General features: G+C 34.9%; 1 protein-coding gene and 1 long non-coding RNA gene across 51 annotated transcripts in view; both read right to left on the reverse strand.

Moving 5' to 3' along the window:
* Positions 1–27180, reverse strand: part of LOC147840916 (uncharacterized) — a 639653-nt gene that overhangs the window by 408755 nt on the left and 203718 nt on the right. The gene's annotated exons all lie outside the window — the stretch shown is intronic.
* rapgef2b (Rap guanine nucleotide exchange factor 2b) overlaps positions 1–27180 on the reverse strand; it is a 257487-nt gene that overhangs the window by 51141 nt on the left and 179166 nt on the right. For all 50 annotated transcript variants that reach the window (XM_087281895.1, XM_087281881.1, XM_087281876.1 and 47 more), the window contains 5 exons: positions 26399–26530; positions 11950–12127; positions 9227–9363; positions 4084–4242; positions 1646–1798 (listed from right to left, as the gene is read on the reverse strand). In XM_087281895.1, the coding sequence (XP_087138021.1) occupies positions 1646–1798; positions 4084–4242; positions 9227–9363; positions 11950–12127; positions 26399–26530 (759 nt within the window). The remainder of the gene's footprint in view (positions 1–1645; positions 1799–4083; positions 4243–9226; positions 9364–11949; positions 12128–26398; positions 26531–27180) is intronic.

Consider the following 27180-nt stretch of genomic DNA (forward strand, 5'->3'; position numbering starts at 1 on the left):
TAGTAGTAGTAGTAGTAGTAGTAGTAGTAGTAGTTGTAGTAGTAGTAGTAGTATTAGTAGTAATAGCATTAATATAAAACACTTACATATTAATACAAATATTAACAATTATGGTTGTTGTTCTCTTTCACTTTGGTAGAAAAACATAAATATTTTACTTTTATCAACAAAACAAACCATTTTAGTTGCAATTGTCGCATTATTATAATTAGCGTTTTTGTTATTATTAATATTAGTAGTAGTAGGAGGAGGCGGAGTAATAATAGCAATAATATAAAACACTCAAATATTAAGAAAAACCTTAACAATCATGGTTGTTGTTCTCTTTGCTTTCAAACAGAAAACATCTTTTATTTTGGAAGAAAAACTAAAATTTTTAACCATTTTTAACCATAAACCATTTTAGTTGCAATTTTGAGAAGATGACTTGTGGAAAAACATGTATGTAATTTTTGCATTATCATTATTATTATTATTATAATTATTAGTAGTAGTAGTGGCAGTATTAGTAGCATTGTTATGAAACACTTCCATATAAATAAAAGCATTAACAATTAGGGTTTTATTTTGGTAGAAAAAGTAAAATTGTACCTCTATGACAGTACATAAATCATTTTAATAGCAATTTTTGCATTATTATTATTATTATTATTATTATTATTATTATTATTAACATTATTATAATTATTATTATTATTATTATTACATTATTTTATTATTATTATTATTATTATTATTATTATTATTATTATTATTATTATTATTATTTTATTATTATTATTATTATCATTAACATTAGTATTATTATTATCATTATTAACATTATTTTTATTATCATTATTTTATTATTATTAACACTATTATTATTATTATCTTTAATTTTTTTTTTATTATTATTAGTAGTAGTAGTAGTTGTTGTTGTAGTTATATCATAAATATAAAACACTTGCATATCAATAAAAATATTAACAATCATCGTTGTTGTTTTCTTTGCTTTTAAACAGAAAACATCTTTTATTTGGTAGAAAAACTAAAATCGCTTCTTTTTAAATGACAATTCATAAACCATTTTAGTTGCAATTTTGAGAAGATGATTTGTGGAAAAACATGTATGTAATTTTGCCTTATCACTATTATTATTATCATTAATATTAGTATTAATATTAGTAGTAGTAGTGGTAGTAGTAGCATTATTATGAAACGCATATTATTAAAAAAAATGAACAATTATGGTTTTATTTTAATTTTAATGACAATACCTAAACCATTTTAACAGCAATTTTTTTTGCATTATCATTATTATTATTATTATTATTAGTAGTAGTAGTAGTAATAATATCATTAATTTAAAACACTTATCGATAACAAATATTAAAAATTATGATTATTTTTCTCTTTGCTTTCAAACAGAACATCATCTTCTATTCTAGCAGAAAAACTAAAATTGCTTCTTTTTAAAATGACCATTTTAGTTGCATTTTGAGAAGGTGTGTTGTGATAAAAAATTATAATAATGCAATTTTTGCAATCTTCATTGCTCGGTCTAAAACGTGTGGGGAAAAGGCAGATTTGTGTTTTTGGTGCTTCATTTTTGCTCGTTGCTTTACGTCTGGGTGTAAAAAAAAAAAGCAACCCCTGTTTGTACCTTGATGACGATGTGCCCTTTCCTGGTGCCTGTGCGGTCCAGCTCTCTGTGCTCCTTCACCATCACGATCTCTCCTTCCTCCTCCACCTTCTGCATGTTCTTCTCCACCTGGTTGAGGATGCAGCAGTAATCCTGCTGAGCGATGCACACAAACTGACGGAGACAGAAAAAAGAGATCAGGCGTGAACCCAAAAACCCAGTAGAGAAAAGTAAATCACTTTTAAAACGCTGCCTCATATTCAAATGATTCCCCCGTGATAATTACAGCAGATCACTGAAACGGAGAGATTTCATTATTGCTAAGTTTTCACTAATCACCTCATTCTTCTCCTGCTTAATGAATGAGCAGAGTCTCATCAGTCCTGCAGTAAATGAGTCAGTGCTAACAGCTCAACACAGGTTGGGCGGGATACAAGAGACTTTCTTCCCCTTAATTTTACTTTTTCATTAGATCCCCGACCCTTGATTCTTAATTCAGTTTTTGTAAGAATGAATGAATACAATTAAGTGTAAAATCATTTGCACTGTATTATCAGAATGAGGTAAATTCCTTGTTATCACCATCATCATTTTTATTAGTATTATTATTATTATTATTATTAATATTATTGTTGTTATTATTATTATTATTTTATTATTATTATTATTGTTGTTGTTGTTGTTGTATTATTACTATAATAATAATAATAATAATAATAATAATAATAATAATAATTATTATTATTATTATTAATATTATTATTTTTGTTTTTGTTATTTTATTATTATTGATATCATTATATTAAAACTATTATTATTATTATTATTATTATTATCATTGTGTTATTATGAATATTACTATTATTATTATGTTATTATCATTGTTATTATTATTATTGTATTATTATTATTATGTTATAACTATTATTATTTTATTATTATTCTTATTATTATATTATCATTATCATCATCATCATCATTATTATTATTATAGCAGCTATTAAAAGTGCAATCTGTGTAAGGTTTTATTCAGTGCAGTGCAGTATACAATTTAATGCATTAATATATTTTAATTATAATGATTTTTAAAGACATTACAATATAGAGAAAACAAATCGGAATAAACACAGTAAAAATGACACAAAAATGTAAAATTATTATAATCTGGGTTCAAATAAGCTTCTAAGCAATACCTAAAACTAACATTTTATTATTATTAGATTTTATTCAATATAATTATTGTTGTTTTTGTTATTACAGCTGTGATTAATGCATGCTCAATGGGATTCAGGTCAAGGGATTGACTTGGCCATTGCATAACATTCCACTTCTTTCCCTTCACATTGGTTGCTTTTGCAGTATGGGACATCAACACAGTTTTTAGCTCTATACACCACACAATAGATGTGAAAAGAATAGATTTAAAATTAAACAAAACAATATTCGGGTAATATTTTCTGCTCATATACAGCCAAATGCTTCAGAATTCATTAGACAGTGCTTCACAGAGCAGATAAACAATTACCTAAAGCATACTCCAAAAGCAACCAAAGAGGTTTTAAAGTTTAAAAAAAAAAAAAAATAGTAGGTTATGCAATGGCCAAGTCAATCACTTGACCTTAATCTGATTGAGCATGCATTTCACTTGCTGAAGACAAAACTTGAGGAAAAATGCCCCAAGAACAAGCAGGAACTAAAGACAGTTGTAGGCCAGCCAAAGCATCACCATGAATGAAACCCAGCGCCTGGTGATGTCTATGCGTAATTGACTGCAAAGGATTTGCAACTAAGTATTAAAAAGAGAAAGTTGGATTTATGATTATTATTCTGTCCAATTATTTTTGGTCCCTTAACCAGTGGGAGGCACATATGCAAACTGTTGTAATTCCTACAGCGTTCAACAGATTTGAATGTAGATGCCATCAAATTAAAGTTGACAATATGCAGTGAAAGTGCATCTTGGTTTTTTTCATTTCAAATCCATTGTGTCGGTGTATATAGCCAAAAATTTTAGAATTATGTCGATGTCCCAGTATTTATGGACCTGTCTGTATATTATGTTACCGAACTGTAAAGTGTTTTGTAGTAATAATAATATTTTAAATATAATAATTCTAATAAAAAAATGCACATAAAACTGTAAAATAAAATCTATAAAAATATATATTTATTGTTCTTTTTTTTTCCTTTTAAACTGTAAACAGCTGAGCTTTTATTTTGGCAGAAGAATTGCACATGGTCTTCTTGTTTGATGGCAAGAAATCTTAAATAACGTTTTAATTACAATTTCTGGAAAATATTTGGCAAATACATAATTACAAAACAAAAAAAAATTCAGCATTCTTCACACAATGAATATTCAGATTTTGTTCGCAACAAAACAACGCACTTTAATACAAAGTTACAATTACATTTTTTTTTTTTTTTGATTTGAGCTAAACTTTGTCCTGTTGACTCACCTGGCAGTCGTCAACCTTGGTCTTCATCACCCCCTTCATGTACTCTTTCTCCATGGTGGGAGAAACGCCGAAGCTGTTGCCCATGCAGAGGATTTCATTGCGGCTGTCTGGATGCGTCACTTCCACCGATCCATTCAGAATCACAGACCATGAGTCCAGCTGCAACACACATACACACATTTACAGTAACACAAATTTACACTCTACACTTACTAATGCTTCAATCTGATTGGTTATGGAATGTTAAGTAGGGTTGTTAATTCATTTCATTGGTTTAATAATTTAAAATAACACATTGAATCTAAGAGTTCATTAAGTGAGAATTAAATATGTTGTCAAGCTGCGATAAATGGTCTAGAAATACGGTTGAAGTCAAAATTATAGGCCCTATTTAGAAGTAAATACTGAAAAGAAAAAGTACAGCTTTTGTAGCCTAAAGTTTAAGCGTAATTAATTTACTGTAGAATCAAAATATTTCTTTCTAAGGCCACTTTGGTGGCTTTAGAAACAAAAAATATCCTTGCTTAGACATTTATCACTTTAAATATACACTCATCGGCCACTTTATTAGGAACAACTGTTTGTTAACGCAAATCTCTAATCAGCCAATCACATGGCAGCAACTCAATGCATTTAGGCATGTAGACATGCTCAAGAAGATCTGCTGCAGTTCAAACCGAGCATCAGAATGGTGAGGAAAGGTGATTTAAGTGACCCTGAATGTGGCATGGATGTTGATGCCAGGCGGGCCGGTCTGAGTATTTCAGAAACTGCTGATCTACTGGGATTTCATGCACAACCATCTCTAGGGTTTGCAATGCACCAAAAAAAAAAGAAAATATCCAGTGAGCTGAAGTTCTGTTACCACTGTGTAAATACCTTGTTGATGCCAGAGGTCAGAATAACCATGAAGGATTAAGGTAGTTCTGAAGGCAAAAGAGGGTCCAACCCGGTACTAGTAAGGTGTACCTAATAAAGTGGCCGGTAAGTACTAGTTAGTTCAAAATTTATAATGTGTGAAGTTATTAAAGTAGTTTAAGGCACAGACTTCTCTTATGCTTCTCTTACCTAGATTTTTTGTCTTCTTTCTAGTAATAATATAAAAAAGAAGCATTTTCTAGACAACCAAGATATTGTTTTGTTTTAAGAAATAATATGCTAAAGTTAAGTAAGTTTTTCATTAAAACAAGCTAAATTATTTTCCAATGGGGTAGTCAAAATAATTTTATATCAAAATGAAATACAAGATTATTTTGCATACCACATAGGACAATTATTTTGCTTGTTTTAAGAAAATAAAATCACTTAATTTTGGCATATTATTGCTTAAAACAAGACACTATCTTTTGCTTGTCTAGAAAACGCAGAAATGTAGATATTTGGACTAGAAACAAGTGTATAAGGTGATGCAATTGTTAGCGGTGCAAAAACATTTGTGGTGCAATAAAAACATGCACAGACACTTCAATAATTGTTTTGAGCACTGATAACAGCAGTGAACATGTCATCGCAGTCAACTGTACCAGCCTCAAGGCCTGTCCTGCTTTCAATTATATGGATGCATTAGGGGGGAAAATGGGTCTTTTTGGCATGTCAATGCTGAGATAAGGAGATAAGTGATTCCCGCTGTACCGCGGGCATCTTGTAATCTCAAGACGCCGAATGCTGGCTTCCATTCAGGTTTAACAGTGCAGAAGCTGAATGGATGATTGGCTGTGTATAAAGCAGGAGATGGACTCTAGTGCATGTCAGCCAAACCACAGAATCCAGATTAGCATAAGACTGAAGCCAACGCTGGTGAAAGGTTAAAGGTGAGTGACATTAGTTGACAAAAATGACAAGATTAGCATTGAAGAAAGAACTGAAATTGAATTTGGGTGAAATACTAGGCTAACTGATATTGATGTTGGAAAAGGTTACAGCAGAGATGAAAATCAGAGAACTATTCATGAAGAACAGATTTGCTTATTTCAGAAATAAAGTTAATTTTATCACTCACAATTTAAATGACTTTTTTAAAAGTTTGGCATAAGCCAGTTTTGGCATGCTGTCCTGTTAGAGAACCCTGAACTCAGAGGTATATGAGCCCAAGGCTCCCACCGGGTCAATGTGCATTAGGAGGGATACGAGATCAGGTAGTTCTCGATAACTTCCCAAGAATAGGCCGCCAGCTGCGCCAGTGTGTACGTATTAGGTGCTTGTGACTTTAAGTTGTGTTATATGTCTTTAGACTGTGGGAGGAAACCAGAGTCCCCGGGTAAAACCCACGCGAACATGGGTAGAACTTAAAACTACACACAGAGAGTGCCGACCGCTCAGATAGTGTTTGAATCAATTAATTTCATGCTAGCCACTGAGCTGCCGTGTCACCCAATCCTAGAATTGAGGAGAAGGGATGGATGGAGGGCACTTCCAAAATGAAGATAAGGAATAAAGTTTAGACTGAATATTTATGTTTAATTTGGAATAATTGGATAGGCTAGCTAGTGATTAGCGATAGGGACCAGCTGCAGTCAATCCTATCATATGCTCCTCTTAAATTTAGTTTGTGAAACTTCACATATTTGTGTCTGTACCTTGGTAGTAAAACAGTGCTTTACAATATAACCAACAGGTCACTGAACGGTTTTAGCTGTAACTTTGTTGCAAAGGATTTTACAGAGATCTTCAATCAGGTCTAGTTCAGGACACTGGGCTGCCATTACATTATTTTAATGTTTTCAGCTTCAATGAACTGCAGTGTTTTACAAAATAACCAACAGTTCATTAAAGAGTGTTTAGCTGTAACTTTATTGACAAGGATTTCACAGAAATTTTTAATCAGGTTTAGGTCAGGACACTGGGTTGCCATTTCATTATTGTAATGTTTTCAGCTTGAAGAAACAGCAGTGTTTTACAAAATAACCAACAATTCACTGAAGAGTGTTAGCTGTAACTGTTGCAAAGGATTTCACAGAGATTTTCAATTAGGTTTGGGTCAGGACACTGGACTGCCGTTACATTATTTCAGTGTTTTCAGCTTAAAAGAACTGCTTTCCCTGTTTTATTGTGTTCAGGGTTTATTGTACTGCATGAAACCTGTAGTCTGAGTAGGTTAATTTCTTACTTCTGCCTCTCGTGGATCACAGTTGCATACTTTTCAATGTAGACTGATGAGGACTACTCAAATATTTAACACATAATTTTAAGAATAATTTTACACATCGCAACAACGCAGAGCAAGATTTGTAATAAGTCGACTTCATCCCAGTACTCAACATCTTGCATAGTAAGTCAAAACTGAAAGAAATTTTGGCTCTCATTTATATTCCCAGTGTTTGTCAGATAATTAATGAAATAACCACAAGCTGCAGATTAACACCAATAACGGGATATCTGTAAGGCTGCATTCAAAATCACATACTTTCAGAGCATATAGTACATTAACAACAGTATGTGAGCCAATAGTATGTCCGAATTCATAATATTTGAAAAAAAGTATACAAGAAGTACCCGGATGATCTACTACTTCCAGTGAGATTCTGAAGTGTGCACGTCACATGATAATGCTGGATGTAGTACTGTATGTCCAAGCTCCATTCATACGTAAATTACCACAGTATATATCTAATTTGTTGGAGTACTGTTAAAATACTTACAATACCAGATCAGCAGATATACTCTTACTTAAGATGCCATTTTTTCCACACATAGTGATCTGCATTCCTTAAGTATGCTCCAAATTTTTGGAATGAGCTTCAACATACAGTTGAAATCAGTATAATTAGCACCCTAAATTATTAGCGCCCCTGTTTAATTTTTTCCCAATTTCTGTTTAACAGAGAGAAGATTTTTTTTCAAAACATTTCTAAACATGATAGTTTTAATAACTCATTTCTAATAACGGATTTATTTTATCTTTGCATTGATGACAGTAAATAATATTTGACTAGATATTTTCAACACACTTCTATACAGCTTAAAGTGACATTTAAAGGCTTAACTAGGTTAATTAGATTAAGTAGGCAGGTTAGGGTAATTAGGCAAGTTATTGTATGACAATGGTTTGTTCTGTAGACTATTGAAAAATATAGCTAAAAGAGGCTAATACCTGTCCCTAAATAGGTGTTTAAAAAATAAAAACTGCTTTTATTCTAGCCAAAATAAAATAAATAAGACTTTCTCCAGATGAAAAAAATATTATCAGACATACTGTGAAAATTCCCTTGCTCCATTAAACATAATTTGGGAAATATTTAAAAAAGAAAAAAAAATTCAAAGGGGGCTAATAATTGTGACTTTAACTGTATACTACATATGAAATCTGTCGCTGTTTAAAAATATATTAAAGACTATCAATTTAGAACCGTGCACATGTTTTAACAATTGATTATGATTTGTACTTTTTTTTGTGTGTGTTTCTATGTGTTGTGACATGTATTTATTTATTATTTGTAACTTTGTCCTATGCTGCCTGTCTTGACCAGGACTCCCTGGTAGAAGAAATATTGTATCTTAATGGGACATTCCTGGTTAAATAATTAAATAAACACATAAATAAAAATACTACTCACCTTCATACTACATAGAATGTACTTTGCTAATGGTCATGAAGTCAAATTCAAATCTAGCACCAACTTGAGCAGCAGGCGATTTCAGATGCAGCCTAAGTGTTCTCTAATGTTGATCAGTGTTCCTTGTCAGATAACTGTAACTCAAGCGATGTGCTTCAAAAGTGCTCCTTTACTCATGTTAGGGTAACTCTCCAAACAGGACTAATCAGTGACCTCCAAATTTAGGAAATGTTTGTTTTTCTCTATTTTTGATTTCGACTGTAATTTGTAATGGAAATTCTGCCATCGTTTACTCATGCATCACTTATTCAACTCCCAAGTTTATTTCGTCTGTTAAATGCAAAGATAGTTTGAAGAATGCTGCTAGCACCCATTGACATCCATTGTCATTTTTTAAATTATTTTTCTACTATGGAAGTCGATGACTCCCAACAACCAGCCTTCTATAAAATATCCTCTTTCTTAAGTTCGACAGAGGAATGAAAACCACAAAAGGGAGAATAACTGATGAGGTAATCTTCATTTTTGGGTGAACTCTCCATTTATAAATTGAGAGCAGAAAGGCAAAAGTGACAGTAAGTCTGACCGACCTCTTCGCCATCATTAAGGACGATGGTGCCGGCCCGTTCCACCACAGCGAACACCATGACAGCACACAGCTCCCTCCTGACAGACATGGTCATGTTGGCAAAGGCTGGTAGCTGGTGCATGAACTCCAACAGTTGCTCTGCAGAAACAAAAAACAAAGTCTGATTTAAGAGAGAGTCTTTCAAAGTCTCATTGATATTTGCCCTCAGATGCAGTTTCCTTCCCACATGGAGAACGGAAAAACATTCTTTCCATGGCTTTAAAAATAACAGCAAGCAAGCATCGAATGCATTATTAATATGAAGCTATTTCCAGAGAACCGGCTAATCCTGCTATGCAATATACAGGACATATTATACATGACAAAATCCATTTCCACATTAACAAAGAACTCAACAGAAAGTGGCTTCAAATAGAGACCCTAAGCAAGGCTTGGAGTTTATTAAAACATTTCTACAACATATGATATGTAATAAAGCTGTCCTATTTACTGCCTTTATTTAGTTTTGATGATATAAATGTATGACTGTAGTAAAAAATATACTGTATTTTTTGTAAACAGTTTAAAATAAGCGGCGCGCACACACATAAGCACACGGTCAGCATTCGGTCTCATTCGCACACTGAGAAGAGAAGAGCACACACACATCTCCAGTCATCTTAATATGAGCGCATTAATAGTCAAATAGGTGTCAAAACGCGGTGTTTAGTGATTATTCATATTAACCCTCATTTCTGCAATAAACAAACGAGTTGAGAATCAAAAGACATGTGAAAGAAACCATTAAAGTGAAAGCGCGCGATGTTCCTGCTGCCGCCTGTTTTTATCATCATTAATCAAACAACAAAAGGAGAAAATCCCTCACTGCTCTTGACTGAAGGACTTTTGTAGCTAAAGTGTTTTTCTTACAGTGAAGATGCTTAAAGCACAGTTTGTTACATATTTTTGTTCTATTTTATTTATTTCTCTTTCCTTTGCAGGTTGGAAAATAACTATGTGCAGTTGAAGTCAGATTTATTAGCTCTCCCGAATATTAGCAGCCCTTTTCCTCCCCAATTTCTTTTTCATGGAAATAAAACTTTTTTTCAACTAATTTCTGAACATAATAGTTTTAATAATTGAATATAATTTCTAATAACTGATTTCTTTTATCTTTGCTATGATGACAGCGCATAATATTAGACTATTTTCAAGATACGAGCATTCGGATTCAAAGTGCGATTCAAAGCTTAATTAGGGTAATTGGCAAAGTCAGTAGTTTCATCTGTAGACAATCAAAATACTGCTTAAGGGGGCTAATAATACTGACCTTAAAATAGGTTTCAAAATATTTAAACCTGCCTTTATTCAAGCTGAAATAAAACAAATAAGCCTTTCTCCAGAAGAAAAAATATTAGTGGAAATAATGTTAAAATTCCTTGCTCTGTTAAACATAATTTTGGAAATATTTATTTAAAATAAAATTCTCAGGAGCGCTTATAATTTTGATTTCGACTGATAATCGTTTTGAATAATCGTGATAACAATTATGATCAAAATAATCATGATTATGATTTTACCCAAAATCGAGCAGCCCTAGCGTGTATTAAAAGCGACAAAAAGCAAAAGTTACAACACGAAGTTCGCTCAACTTTAAAATTATTTTGAGGTGGAGGAGGTGGGAAAGGGTCGTCATCGCAGCTTGCGCTTATGGTTTATATGCTTTGTGATGTCCTCCACCATTCAGGGGAATTTGTGTGTACGAGAGAGATCTCAGGTCTGGTGGGAGCAAATTGTGGCGACTGACCACTTTTCTCCTTTGTGTTTTCCACTGATGTTGTTTACCGCGTCGGCAACTCCACACACGCTCTTCTTTCTGTCATTAAACTGCAGAGAAGCACCACATTGTCGCAAGTTTTATAATGTACAGAACGGAATGCCTCAATAAATCCGATCTGCCTGTTTACATGACAGTCGCATTGTCACATATCTGATCTATATCTGATTTATTTCTAAAGAGCTGCTTTACTTTTCTTTTTTAAAAGTGTTCAGGGTTTATTGCTCTGCATGAAAGCTGCTGTCTAGTTATACTTGTGCAGTGAATATACACAGTCGGTCTGGTGTAGCCTTCACTGTGCCCTAATGCAGACCTAATCATTTTAGTGTGATGTTTGCCACAATGTTTTGTATTTGCGTGTATAATTGTGTACTTTCGATCATATCAGAACTTACGTTAGCTTGTGGAAAAGTTACTTGTGATGAACTGCAAGTGTGCTTGACATTTTGTTGCACAGATCATGGCCCATTTAACCTCTTGTATCCACTCATTTCAATGCAGTCATTATTTTACAACCAATTACTGGAACTATCCAGCAAGATCATATTTTTTCTACTGAAGTTAATAGTTTTTTCCCATCAACTGAAATGAAATCCATCTTCATCACGATGGAGACCAGAGATTTTGGATTGTGCTCTGCCTATGGCCCGTCTGGTACTCGATGACCTGAGCTTGGCACAGCACCACTGAAGCGTAGCTGTAGATTTAGCCAATCAAACTTTAATGCGCTGTGAAAGACTCGACTGAGAGGGTGACCTAGAAAAAACAGCCCGTCTCCCCCTTCTCTTTGTAGTCTCCCCGACCTTTTGTTGCCTTCCTTTTTTTGACTGCTTTTGAGAATCTCCTCTTATTTTTTGCATCCTGCCCTAGCAATGGATCTGGTTAGGGGTTATAATGAATTGGCTCACCTATGTCATCATCTGTTCGGTCCATGGGGTCTTTCTCCAGGCAGTCTCGGACGATGTCTCGGCTCATGAGGGGATCTGAGGCACGCTCGATGTCTTCCTCATCATCGTCCTCCTCGGAGTCAACGGCCGTCTCAGGCAGACCGCTGAGGTCCATGTCGCCCGGCTCACTCTCGGTGGCCTGTGTGCGTCACAAAACATTATTTAGTTAATTATGGTAAAGTACTATGTATTTTTGGTTTATATCTCCAAGCTTTTGAGATGTTTTTGCTGAATTAATGCATTTTATTAACACTAGATCTGTATAGGGCTAAGACCTTCCAAACAGACAAAAAAAAAAAAAAAAAGAAAGAAAGAAAAACCACTGCGATTCCTGATTATTCTTCATATTCCCCAAACATTAGAGCACGTTATAAATCCCCATTTAGTTCCAGCTTTTGATTCTGTATTGGTTCGATTTCCATAAAGGGAATTATTTACCCAAAAATAAATTATCAAAATATGCTGAAAATCAAACAAACAAGCAATAAATGCATAAAAATGAACACTGCCAGGGCAGAATTTAAATCTGGGTTTCTCCTTATATCAATATAGGCACAAAAACACTACTAGTAAAAACAATAATACATATTTATATGCACAAAAAAATGATAAAAAAAATAAAATGAAACAAAAATAATACAAAATACTAAAATAAAATATAGCAAAAAATTAAATAAAACAAAAATAAAAATAATACAAAAATAATATATAATTAAAATTAAAATATTACTAAAATAAAATAAAAATATACACAAATAAAAATAAAATGAAATTAAAAAATAAAATTACAAATAATACTAAAATAAAACAAAAATAAAATTATACTAAAATAACACAAAAACAAAATAATACTAAAATAAAATAATCTAAAAAAAATAAATTAAATTAAATTAAATTAAATTAAATTAAATTAAATTAAATTAAATTAAATTAAATTAAATTAAATTAACACTTTGTTGGAGGCAAAATTGGATAATGGTTTCCTGTTCAATTTACATATCAGTGTATTTCCATGAGCAAAACCAGAGCACATTACATCATGAATTACATCAACCTTATAAACAAAATAATAAAATCATGTGAAAAAAATAAGAAAGTGACAAAAAATATTTAATCAAACCAAATGAAGCAAAAAAACTAAAACCTCTGAACACAGAAATACAGAGGCAGATTTTCCTATCTCCACCCTAAGACTTCTCAACAAAAGAAAGAGCCCTGTCTTCACATACACAACAATACAATCTCCAGTGGAAGCCCACCTAAGTCCCTCTCACCTGGCAGACGAGCCCCAGTGATGCTCTACTCCTCCCTGAAACTGCCCACAGTGTGGCCCTGACCAGCTGCTTGCAGAAGCCGGTTCCCGGACGCATCTTTACAGCTCCGGCTTCCAGACACTGTTCATTTCTAAAGCCACTCAATGTGGACTCGCACAAACGCATGTCATTTTGACTTAAATGACCTGCATTTCTCATCAAATATTCAGATGGTGCTGAAAGCAGCCACTCAGAAGGCTGAGTGGGCGGGGCCACATCAGAGAGGGAGGAGGGTAACGCAGGTGCCACTGTGCAATAATATAAAAACTAAAGGGCTGTCTATATTGTAGCATCCCTATATTACCAAAGACATTGAGAATTGATCATCTAAGAATTATTTTGCATGGCCTTCTTTATTAAGCAGAACACCTCAGGAGAAATACAATTACAATGAACACGCTACATTTTTCAAAAGCACTGTAAAGCTGCTAGTAAAGGCTTGCAATTGCACGCTTTTTTTTAAAGCTTTGTGCTAAGGTCTGGATTTTGGTGGTGTAACAGATCACAAATCTCATAATTCGGATCACGTTGTGATTTTTTAGTCACGGATCGGTCTATTTTTCGGATCAGCCAAAAAGGAAGGAGACAAATGCCATTTGCTTTTCATTTACTACAAAAACAGCACTGCAAGACAGTGACTACGTTTACATGAACACCAATAATAAGATTTTATTGCGATTAAGACAATACTTTGATTAAGAGTCGACCATGTAAACAGCGATTTTTGATTAATTTAATCCGATTAAGGTCATAATCGAACTAAGACGTGAGGAATCGAATTAAAACGTGTGGAGTATGCTGACTTTAGTCGCATTATTAAAGTGCATTACAGACATGTAAACACCTTAATCGAATTATTACCATCATGTACTGTAGGGCTTTTCGCCATGTTTTACGACAGGACAGTCCACACACACACACGGCTATATGACACTCTTTGCACCTACCGAGTCAGTGCAGACCACAGACACCTGCATCATAAAATGTGGAGCTTTTTTTTTCTTATATTCATCATTTGGTATCAACTTCCATTAAAACGACACTCTTCTAGCAGTTCATAGTTGCATCCAATATCTTGTTTGTCACGGGGGGCATGCCCGAATGAAAGTGAAAGTGTCGGACCGCAGTTAAAGTTGACAAATTAATAATGAAACACCCGAAATTATATAAAACTTCGGAGGAAATGCGGATAGCGTGGTGACACAATGACGTTAATCTAAGTATGCGCTATAACATGTAAAACGGAATCATGAAAGAAACATTCAAAAAGCAACTCATGTAAACACCTTAATCTTATTATTGTGTTAATTAGATTAAGGCAAATCATTTGATTACTGATGTCCATGTAAACGTAGTCAATTTTGGTTTTAACAAACAGAACTTAGAAGCTGTAATTTAATTAAAAATAAAATGAAGAAATAATCAGCTGAATAAAAATAATTGTGAATTAATCAGTACTGTGAAAAATTCCCTGTTACTGCTACTGTTGCTGAAAACGCTGAATGTAGAAATCTAACATTATAACCTATATTTATTTTTAGTCTCATTTTCAATTAATGATTCAGTGATTCACTCATAGAACGTCATGCTTTATTGCTAAATGATCATTTTTGAAGAATTATTCAGTGGCATGTTTATGATGGCTGGTTGTCGCCACCTATTTTTTTAATAATGTAAGTGCTGGCTACAACTTTCATTTTTGAGCATCAAGTTCATTTTGAGCGTAATCTTTACCATAAATAGTAGGGATGTAACGGTATCAGAATTTCACGGTATGATAATACCTCGATATGAATGTCACGGTACGGTATTTATTGAATAATTTACAGGAAAAACAAAACTAATGAAAAGACTCGAAAAAAGTGCCAAAAGTGTTTATTTACCTTAGCACTGAACATATCAATGACATACAAATTAGCCATCTATCTGTAAGTTTCGAAACAGGAACTTCAATTTTTCAATATTAATAACAAAAAACTATTAAATCATTTAAAAAAAAAAAAGTTTCAATTTAGTATTGTTGAAAACTCATCACATTCAACATTTAATCACTCACTCACTTAGATAGAGATGGGTTTTTTAAGGAAAATTATCATATAACTATAATCTGGTAAACGCTGGGATCTCTGGGCATGTCCCCTGCAACAGAAAAAAAAAAGCCTCTCATTTGGGACTGAGGTTTCTGGGACAGAGAGATATGATTTAGCCAAGGTTGACAGCAGTGGGTAATGTTGTGCATTGTCTTTCCACCACTTGAGAGGACAAGCCATGAGTGAGATAGAGATCTCTTTGCGGTACAAGTCAATAGCCCCTTTCACACAGTGATATCGGTAAATATCTGGAAAATTTCCGGAACAACTTTACCTGTATATTCAAAAAAGCGCTGTTCACACAGGTGAGGACGTTACGGAAATTTTCCGGAAAAGAGCATTCACACATCCATTCCAAAATACCGGTAAATTCTGACATCATTCACCACAAATGAGCTTTAAACGGCTGCGCTTGTATTTGTAAACATTTGACTAAATTACAAACTCTGTGGATGATCAATATTGTGAACAACTTTCGCAGGATCACTTTCGCATGTCGAGATGTTCATAATATGTGCGTGTGCAGGCGCTCACAGGCTGTTTCACAGGCACACGCAAAGCTTGAAGGTAAACAAACAACGGCTTATCATAAACATCTCAACGATGATTATTTACACAGTTGGCATTAAGAAGAACATATAAACGTGATCTGACTAACTTCTAGCAGCTAAATGTGTCTGGAAAAATATTCAAAGGTTTTTATTTTCACAAACCGCGCGGACGTAAATGCGTCTGACTGTTGTGATTGGCTAAAGCAGACGTCTCACGTCAGCACGTTCTAGACGTGTACGCGCTTATTCCGGCAATCTTCCTTCTGCATTCACACAGCGCAGCATTCCGGCAAATTGCCGGTAATGTTACAACTTCTCTTTCCGGAAAATAGCCAGAACGAATTTACCGGTATTTTCAAAAAGTACCTGTTCACACATACAAGCTTTCCGGAAAATTGCCGGCAATTTTCCGGAAAGATCTGTATGTGTGAAAGGGGCTAATGTCTGCATTATTCTAACAAGTGTGCTGTGTTCTGCAGTCCCCATGACTGTTATTAGTCGTATTCCCCGACTTATATTTCACCACAGTCTGGCAGTGCCTGCATACTGTTTTTTTTTTTTTGTCTGTCACCTTTTCTCCTTTTTCGTATCTTTTTAGAAAGAAACCGAAATGCTTCCACACATCCGATTTAAAACCCGCTTTAGGTTCGATCATTTCCAGCTCTTTTTCTTCCCTGCTACTAGCAGCACACTCCATTTCCACATTACTAGATCTGCAGTGACAACAGATCGCAAAGGATGATGGCCACGCCTAGGCTGATGGTAATTGTAGTTCCCGCTATCTCCCGTTCACTTCATTCGCCAAAGCAAACTTTTCTCAGAAAAATAGTTTTATTGAGTCATGCGCCTACGGTATTATTGGAAAAAATTACTATTGCGGTATGACGGTAATTACAATATTGTTACATCTTTAATAAATAGCTAAACTATAAATTGTTCTCCCAGTTCTTCTGTGTTATTTGACTGATTGTAACTGTATAACTAACTCAAAAGACTCAATTTCTTTCTTGATTTTTGCATTTTTCAAACAGATTTAAATTCAGCAATTCGAAGGATTAATAAACATTTGCAAAACACCACCATTTATCATTTATGTTGCGTGGGTGTTGAGATCCCGATCTTTTAATGATTAATCAGGCAGCTTACACTGAATGCATTAATGCGAACTAAACAAGTACTGACAGAAAACACCTTCAATAACCTCAGAAAGCCACCACATCCGGAACAACCCACCACATCTTCTTCCGTCATCATTATATTTTACAGGAAAGCCTAAATGCTTTGACATGTGATTTGAATGACGCGATCTCTCTGCAATCATTACAAATTGAGGATTAATCTACAGACAAGAATAATTTGCGGGTCACGTGTGTTCCGAACTGTGGGTTGTGGTCCGTTACATCCCTACTGGATTTACAACTTTATGTGTTTAAGTAAAATGCCATTTTGCTTTATTTTGTAAACTAGTAACACATTTTGTCAAAAAAAATTGTTAAATAAAATTGTCATTTTGAGTTTATTTATATATATATATATATATATAAACTCAAAATAAAATAAAAAATATAAAATATTTATATATATTTAAACAATAGTTCTGTCTGGTTCTCAAATCTGATTGGCTGATAGTCGTGCGATATTCTGCAATATCAGAATTCCTACAGCCTCTTTACCCTTTGTGTATTACTCCGCCCACATACAACAAGCAAAAAGCAGACACTAAAGCTCTAAAGTTTAAAAGATGCACACTCAGCTGTTTAACTGTCAGCTTATGCTTTGAATCTGGAGGAAAGTAGTTCCTCATACATAAGGGTTTTTGAGACTCTCCATGTTTGATTTAGTTTTTATATACACAATTATGCCGTCAAACTGTTGTATAAACGCAATACCACACTCGTAGCAGTGCGATATGGCTGTATATCGGCACTGGTGGGGGCACTAAGGCACTCGGCCTGCGGCCTTGTGCCAACGCACACCTCCAGAAAACAGAAAAGGTGCCACAAATAAATGTTATTAGAGCTTAAAAGAATATAACAACCTTTAGCATTTCTCTCAAACCTATACATAATAAATGAATACAGAGAATTATTAGCCTCCCTTAGAATTTATTTTTCATTTCTAGGTATTTCACAAATTATGTTTAACAGAGCAAGGAAATTTTCACAGAATGTCTGATAATGTTTTTTCTTCTAGAGAAAGTCTTAATTGTCTTATTTTGGCAAGAATAAAAGCAGTTTTTATTTTTTAAAAGCCAATTTAAAGACAAAATTATTAGCTCCTTCAAGCAATATTTTTTTCGATAGTCTACAGAACAAACCATCATTATACAATAACTTGCCTAATTAGCCTAACCTGCCTAGTTAACCTAATTAACCTAGTTAAGCCTTTAAATGTCAGCTGTATAGAAGTGTCTTGAAAAATATCTAGTCAAATATAATTTACTGTCATCATGGCAAAGATAAAATAAATCAGTTAGATGAGTTATTAAAACTATTATGATGAGAAATGTGTTGAAAAGATCTCTCAGCTAAACAGAAATTGGGGGAAAAAAACCGGGGGCTAATAATTCAAGGGGGCAAATAATTCTGACTTAATAAGAATAAGAATAACTGTACATTTGACTGAATGTAAACATGAACCTTTCGCAACACAGACAATGTTCTCAATTGCAGAAAAGCCCTAATTTCTCATCCATGCCATAAAACACACATTCTCAAGGCAGTTAATCATGAATGTACACCAACTGGTTGCTTGTGCACTTAAACAACGGCAGTCTTGTTGAGGAAAGGTATCAATGACTGTTGATTAATGCGGTTTGAAGATCTTAAAATCAATGCACTAAGCAGTCACCCATTAGCGGAATCTTTTGGGATTTACATCGCATCACGTCTTTATCCAGACACTGATGATTGGCTTCAGCTCATTAAGCCTCTGGCAGAAACAAGACCAATCGCACTCGATATACAGGGTGGGCCATTTATATGGATACTCCTTAATTAAAATGGGAATGGTTGGTGATTTTAACGTCCTGTTTGTGGCACATTAGAATATGTAAAGGGGCAAACTTTTCAAGATGGGTGGTGACCATAGTGGCCATTTTGAAGTCGGCCATCTTGGATCCAACTTTTGTTTTTTCAATAGGAAGAGGGTCATGTGACACATCAAACTTATTGGGAATTTTACAAGGAAAACAATGGTGTGCTTGGTTGTAATGTAACTTTATTCTTTCATTAGTTATTTATAAGCTTCTGAGCACTTATAAAATGTGTTCAATGTGCTGCCCATTGTGTTGTTTTTAAAACTGCTTTTATTCTAGCCAAAATAAAACAAATAAGACTTTCTCCAGAAGAAAAAATATTATAAGAAATACTGTAAAAAGTTCCTAGCTCTGTTCAACATCATTTAGGGAAAAATGGGCTGATAATTTTGACTTCAACTTTATACATTTATGTTATGATCATATTAAAATAAACATGTAATAGATAATTTTCTGAGATACTTGCAGACATTTAGTCTTTAAAACACAATGAATGACTGAAAACGTCATATTCTGATTGGCTGTCGTCATTTTCCTCTCTCTTACCTAGCATTATTGTATATTTTCAGCTGTTCAGCTAACAGGACCTAATGGTGGAAACGTAGATAGTAAAGGTGCCATCTGATTGGTCAGATTTGCATAAACCCATGCATACAGCACACAAATGCTTCGGTGTAAAAAAAAAAGCAGGGTGCGATTAAGTGAACTATTACAGATTAAGTGGATTGAACATAAAACAATTAGGTTGTCCTCCAAAAAAAAAACTCAAGAATTGTGTTGTTTCAACTCATTTTAGATACGTAATTTGAACAAACAGCAAAAGTATAAGTTTTTTAAGGTGTTAGCACATAAAATTAAGTGATTGCACTTCCCTGATTGGTCCCTGATTATCAGAGGTCGCCACAGTGGAATGAACTGCCAACTATCCCAGCATACATTAAGTAAGTAAGTAATGTGTGTATTTATATAACGCATTTATCTTGTATGGCCATACACCAAAAGCGCTTCACAATCACAAAGAGGGTCTCTTCACACTACCTCCAGTGTGCAGCATCCACTTGGATGATGTGACTGCAGCCACAGGACAACGACACCAGTGCCCTCACCACACACCAGCTATTGGTGGAGTAGAGAGACAGTGATAGAGCCAGTTCGATGAAGGGGGATGATTGGGAGGTCATGATAGGTAATGGTGCAGCCAATCAGACAAGATGCAAATCAAACAGCGCCAACGCTACAGGCTTAGAACAAACCAGTCTGGCGTCTCTTATTAAAGGCGTTTAAGAGCCAATGATGGAAGACGAACAAAGAGTCTGTTAATGCGCTGTAGCCGATGATGGGTCTGATTTATCTTTCAAACCTCCACGTCTGGTGAGATCCATAGCACTGTTTGGGCGGCTAAGAAGAGCGTGAAGGGAAGATGAATTTTTTAGCAGGGCTATTCTTGGATCAATGCTTTCAAGCCTCCCTAAAGAACCTGCATCATTATTTATTCAAATGAAAAAAAGATGAAAAAAAAGTGACCATTCTGACAGCCACGCTGAGGATACGAGCTGTGACTGTTGACAATTTTAGAGCTCTGAAGTACTGTAAGATATACTGTAAGATTACTGTTCACACCTGCTATTAAAATGTGATTTGGTCAATCAGATTAAAATTAGACTTGCATAAATACAATCCCATTTACATCTCATGTCTAAATTGTTTTATTTATATGTTTTGCTCAATTTCTTGATCTCTTTGAGTGTTTATGTATGGAACTTTTCTGATTTTTTTTTAGACTAGTATAGCACAATCAGCTTGAGGAATTTATGTCTTATGAAAACTATATAAGTAGCCATTGACCTTATTCTTCATTGCTCGTTTTTGCCTATGGGAGTCGCCTATGGGAGAAATCAGGGATAATAACCCACAGAAAACGGTAAACTACCTGCTCTACAAACAAGTGCTTGCATGACTATAAAGACTAAATAAAATAATATAATGAGAAAATATTAAGCAGCAGAGCGAGCTGTTTCTAACGTCTAAATATGAATGGAAGTGAATAAGAATGGAAGTCTCAAGCCAAAAAGATTGAAATGGCTGCACTCGATTGTACACAGGAAATAAGGTTAATAGTGTTTGTTTCTTCTCCAAGACCCACAGAACATTCAAACACCAAGTCTTGATTATTATAAAATATGATTATTTTATAGGGCGACGCAGTGGTGCAGTAGGTAGTGCTGTCACCTCACAGCAAGAAGGTTGCTGGTTCGAGCCTTGGCTGGGTTAGTTGGTGTTTCTGTGTGGAGTTTGCATGTTCTCCCTGCGTTTGCGTGGGTTTCCTCCGGGTGCTCCGGTTTCCCCCACAGTCCAAAGACATGCAATACAGGTGAATCGGGTAGGCTAAATTGTCCATAGTGTATGAGTGTGAATGAGTGAATATGGATGTTTCCCAGAAATGGGTTGCAGCTGGAAGGGCATCCACTGTGTAAAAACATGCTGGATAAGTTGGCGGTTATTCCGCTGTGGCAACCCCGGATTAATAAAGGGACTAAGCCGAAAAGAAAATGAATGAATGAATTTTTGTATAAAAACTGATGGAGGGTTAGATGCTGGTATTTAAAAAAAGTTAGATTTTATGCAAACACAATCTTAAACTAACTCTGATTTTACATAAAGCAATACTTCAACAACAAATATCACTATTTCATTTTACTATTTTACTTTTGAAGCATGAAGCTTTTATTAAGAAAAAAATTGCAATAAACAAGATAAAAGACATTAATGCTAGTTTCAGTTTTACGATAAATCAATTAGAGCAAGACAATATAAATAATTTTGGTCACTGTTAATACTCTTGCATTTCTATTATATTTATATTATACTGTATTTATTTATTTATTATATATTTATTCTTCTTCTAAATACAGTTCATTGTAAAATGATTCGTTGTGGACTGAGCACACATACAACAAATTTAGAATATTTAATATAATAATATTAGTATTTCAATTGTAATTTTTATATAATTTTGCAAACGTATATTTCAATATTTATAAACAAAATATTATAAAAAAATTGTATTAAATGTGCACCAATTGCACCAATCCCCCTCTATCAACAATACAAGTTTGTAATTGTACACTTGATGCTGCTTATTTTCAGTAATGCACTGTTAAAATTGTGAAATAAATTCTTTTAAGATTCTTTTCAACACATTTTAAACCATAATAGTTTAATAACTCATTTATGCCAGTACATAATATTTTTGTACTTATTTAGCAAGATATGGGTGTACCTAAAGTGGAATTTAAAGACGTATCTAGGTTATTATGCTACCTAGGTAAGTTGTAAGTTTGTATTCAATATATACATATATATTCAACATCACTTGGAAAATATTAGAAAAAGAATAAAAAAATTTACATGAGAGGTTTTTGAGGTCAGCTGTACCTGCAATAAATCATAATGAACAATCCTTAAATTAAATAATACTGTAATTAACAGCAGTTATTTTGCAGTTAACTGTCGACTGTTTACGATCACCAGACAGACTCATGAATATGCAAATTACAACTACGCTCATCCAATCAGAAATAAATAAATATTATTAGAAATATTGCATTTTATTTTTGCACTGTTTTATTAATAGACCCTTTTCACATTTCCAGGTTTCTGAGCAGCAGAAGTCGTCAAATCACTTTTTTACAATCCTATTTGCTAAAATAATAAAAGAAAACCTCCTCAATAGTGTTATCAAGACTTTCAGAAAAAAAAAAAAATAGTGTAAGACTGATAACGGCAGCCAGAAGAGAGAATAACATCAAATTAACTGTCTTGCCCCTATAGACGCTGCATTAGAAACACCTTGCATAAGCGGTAATCCACTTTTTTTATAATTTGATGCAAAGTTGATACAATACATTCATAAATACATATAAATGTTCATATATTTAAAAAAAACATCTAAATATGAAAAACTTTAAGGATTTAAGATGCTGATGAGCGTTAAATGCGTCATAACAGTCTTGTGAAAAGGGTCCATCATGCTGTTGTGTTGAGGTGAAGGTTCTATGTAGTAAAGTGGGGTGTGGATCAGAGATCAGACACGGCCAGATGTAAATGAGCTTTAACCAGATGCTCATCAGGCCAGGATCACCATCACCAAACAAACCGTGTTATCTCCAATACACCTTCACACAGCCCAGCGCAAACACACCACACACAAAATCAATTAAACAGACCAGCAAACACCAAGTCAAACACAATTAATAAGATTAATGGAGGCAAACACACACACACACACACACACTTTATAGACTGACACAGATATAGTTTCACAGGTCATTGACTCTGGTTTAGTTGTAGTGACGAATGTTTAGTGACAGAAGTCTTGGGTTGAATTACTGGGGAACATGCGCATTGATTAAATATGTACCTTGAAAGCACTGTGAGATGATTTGGATAAAAGCATCTGCCAAAATGAATACAATATAAATGAAGAAATTAATAAATAACTGAAATGGAGTCAAATCTGCATCTATACTGAAGAACTGGGTCAACCTGAAAAAAATCTGGGATAGTCTACAGCAGGGGTTCCCAAACTTTTCAGCCTGCGACCCCCAAAATTACAATACCTGTGACTCGCGACCCTCAAAATTCTCTGATGTGGTTCTAAATATACAAACCTTGCACACACTGGTGCACACATAACAATAGGCCCAAGTTTATTCATCATTTAATTTTGAAGACCGCCACTCGGAGACCATCCGCCATGTTCAGTTGTGGCTGTATTTATTTTTAATGTACGTAAATGCGATAAAGGTGTCAGAAAGTTGAACCTCCCCACCCCCACTTTGAGAACCACTGGTCCACAGTATATCCTTTTTTCAAAGCAATTAATTATTCATGTTCTGTAAGGATGCATTTATTTGATGGTAATTGACAGTAAAACTATTTATAAAGTAATAAAAGATACATACAGTAACTACTGTTTTACACTTCATTAATCAAAGATCCCTGCTAAAAAAAAAAGCACACGCTTTACTATCAGCTTGTTAAGTGGTGACGTGTTTGTGACGTATGTAATACTGTTTCCGGGTCCAAGCCGCCACTCATTTGAGTGGAGAAATCATTCGTTTATGATCACGTTTTATTCCTATCACACATTAAAGTTAATTTTATATAAAGTCATAGTGTACACAACAATCTCTGGGCGTGCTGCATAACAAATACCAAAAATTTAACAATTTATAACAAAAATTAATCACTTTCTGGCCATTGGATATCAGGCATGGACATATATACTGCGATCGTGATTTTCGAAACCATTTCATGAGTCTCCCCATTCAGTTGAATAGAGCGCTTGGACCCGGAAGCCGCTTCACGTGACGTCACACTTAACAAGCGGATAAGATTTTAGAAGTTAATGTTCAATAATGTACCGCTTATCATCAACTAATAATGAACAATACTTGTACAGAATGTATTAATCATAATTTGACATTGACAAATGCATTATTAAAATCCAAATTCATGCTTGTCATCATTAGTTAATGCACTGTGCACTAACATGATGCACTAACATGAACTAATAATGAACATAGTATGTCATTATAACCCTTTCCTTTCAATTAGTTTCTCTCTCACTTATTTGTTGAATTTCTTTTGATCTTGGCATGATGGCTAACTTTTGAGGATCTTTTGGTCTACTTAACTTTGTCAAGCAAACTTTTTAACAAGCTTGTCAACCTATTTAAATGACTTCTTGATTGTCAACAGGTACAGCAGTAATGAGGCTTGTGTGTAACTAGAGACATTGAAAGCAAACTCTTTTTCCTACAGGACTATGTAGTTTTGCATTTTGTTTTCTCTTGATAAAAAAAAAAAAAAACATTTAAAAAATGTATGTGTTTACTCTTTTTTCCCATATATTATTCATATATAAACAGTATATACTGTATATTCATTCCTTCATGCATTTATTTTGTACTGCTTTTCTGGGGCCGGGTCACGGAGGCAGCAGTCTTAAGAGAGAACCCTAGACTTCCCTCTCCCCAGACACTTCCTCCAGCTCCTCCGGGAGGATCCAGAGGCGTTCCCAGGCTAGCCGAGAGACATAGTCCCTCTGGCGTGTTCTGGGTCTTCCCCGAGGCCTCCTCCCGGTGAGACATGCCAGGAACAATTCCCTAGGTAGACATCCAGGAGGCATCCAAAACAGATGCCCAAGCCACCTCAGCTGACTTCTCTCGATGTGGAGGAGCAGCAGCTCTACTCCAAGCTCCTCCTGGGTGTCAGAGCTCCTCACCTTATCCATAAGAGTGCGCCCTGCCACCCAGCGAAGGAAACTCATTTCGGTCGCTTGTATCCAAGATCTTGTCCTTTCGTCGTGACCCAAAGCTCATGACTATAGGTGAGAGCAGGAACGTAGATTGACCGGTAAATCGAGAGCTTTGGCTTTCGCTTCAGCTCCTTCTTTTCCACAATGGACCAGTACATTGACCGCATTACAGCTGCTGCTGCACCGATTCGCCTGTCAATCTCACTTTCCATCCTTCGCTCACTCGTGAACAAAACCCCAAGATACTTGAACTCCTCCACCTGGGGTAAGGACTTTCCTCCAACCTGGAGAAGGCAAACCACCTTTTTCAGGTAGAGCACCATGGCCTCGTACTTGGAGGTGCTGATTCTCATACCAGCAGCGTCACACTTGGCAGCAAACTGCTCCAATGCATACTAAAGGTCCATGTTCGATTAAGCCAACAGAACAACATTGTCTGCGAATAACACAGATGAGATCCTGTGGACCCTTGTACTCCCTCCAGCCCAAGGCTGCACCTTGAAAATCTGTCCATGAAAATTTTGAATAGAATTGGTGACAAGGGGCAGCCCAACATGCACTGGAAACAAGTCTGACTTATTGTCGGCAATGCAAACCAAACTCCTACTCTTTTCATATACGAACGAGACTGCCCTTAACAGAGCGCCTCTGACCCCACACTCCAAGAGCACCCTCCAAAGAATGCCACGAGGGACACAGTTGAATGCCTTCCCCAAGACCACATTACACTTGTGGGCTGTTGTGCATGCTCCCATGAACCCTCGAGCACCCTGATGAGGGTGTAGAGCTGGTCGAGTGTACCACAGCCTGGACGAAAACAGCATTGTACCTCCTGGATCCTAAGTTTAACCATCGACCGGATCCTCCTCATCAATAAAAACAGTAAGGGGGCAAACACCACTGTTTACACACCACTGTATTTAAAGGTTTTATGCATCTCAAAAGTGGTTTTAGTTTATTTTATTCGATTAAATTGTAATAATTTAAGCTTTCCATTTAAGAATTTGGTGCCTAAAGTATGTGTATGAAAACAATCATTGAAGTCACATGACACTGAAGCTGTCAAAAACATCCCACTATAAGGCGACTGTAGTTACCTGGTAAATGTCCGACAGGCTGCTGCTTCCAGAGTCACTGGTGATGCTACATCCTGAATGACTGGAGGACACGTGTGTCACCTGAGGGTGAATCCCGTCTGCCAGGTGTAACCTGCTGAAGTCTGCCGGCAGCTGCATGAGGAGACAGACAAAACTGTGTGTCAAGATTCATATCTGACCTTATGAAAGCATCTAACAAGCATGACAGTCAATCAGTGCCATATCTGTTCATTCAGCAGATGATGACAGTACATAATACTTAACTAGATACTTTTGTAGAATACTAGTATTAATCAATTACTAGTATTCAGCAATTTAAAGGCTTGACTAGGTTAATTAAGTTCATTAGGCAGGTTAGGGCAATTAGGCAAGTCAATTTATAACAGTGGGTTGTTCTGTAGACAATCGAAAACAAACATTGCATAAGGAAGCTAATAACATTAACCCTAAAATAGATTTAAAACAATTAAAACTGCTTTTATTCTAGGCGAAATAAAATAATTAGGACTTTCTGCAGAAGAAAAAAATTATAGGAAATACTGTTAAAATTCCTTGCTCAGTTTAACATTATTTGTGAAGTATACCTGGAAAAAAAAATATTTTGACTTCAACTGTATATAATCTAAAAGCACAAACCACAAAGACGTGCTTCAGACTTAAATGTCGCAGACTGCAGTGAGTCTTTTTTACTAAAGTTGAAAGTAATGTCAGTTTTGTGGATAGCCGCAGTCCAGTACGCTATCATTTATTCATCACACCTGGATGTTTCTGATATCACTCCT

This window comes from Danio rerio, chromosome 14 (assembly GCF_052040795.2).
Source record: "Danio rerio strain M-AB ecotype USA chromosome 14, GRCz13ab, whole genome shotgun sequence".
In the NCBI taxonomy this organism is placed as follows: Eukaryota; Metazoa; Chordata; class Actinopteri; order Cypriniformes; family Danionidae; genus Danio; species Danio rerio.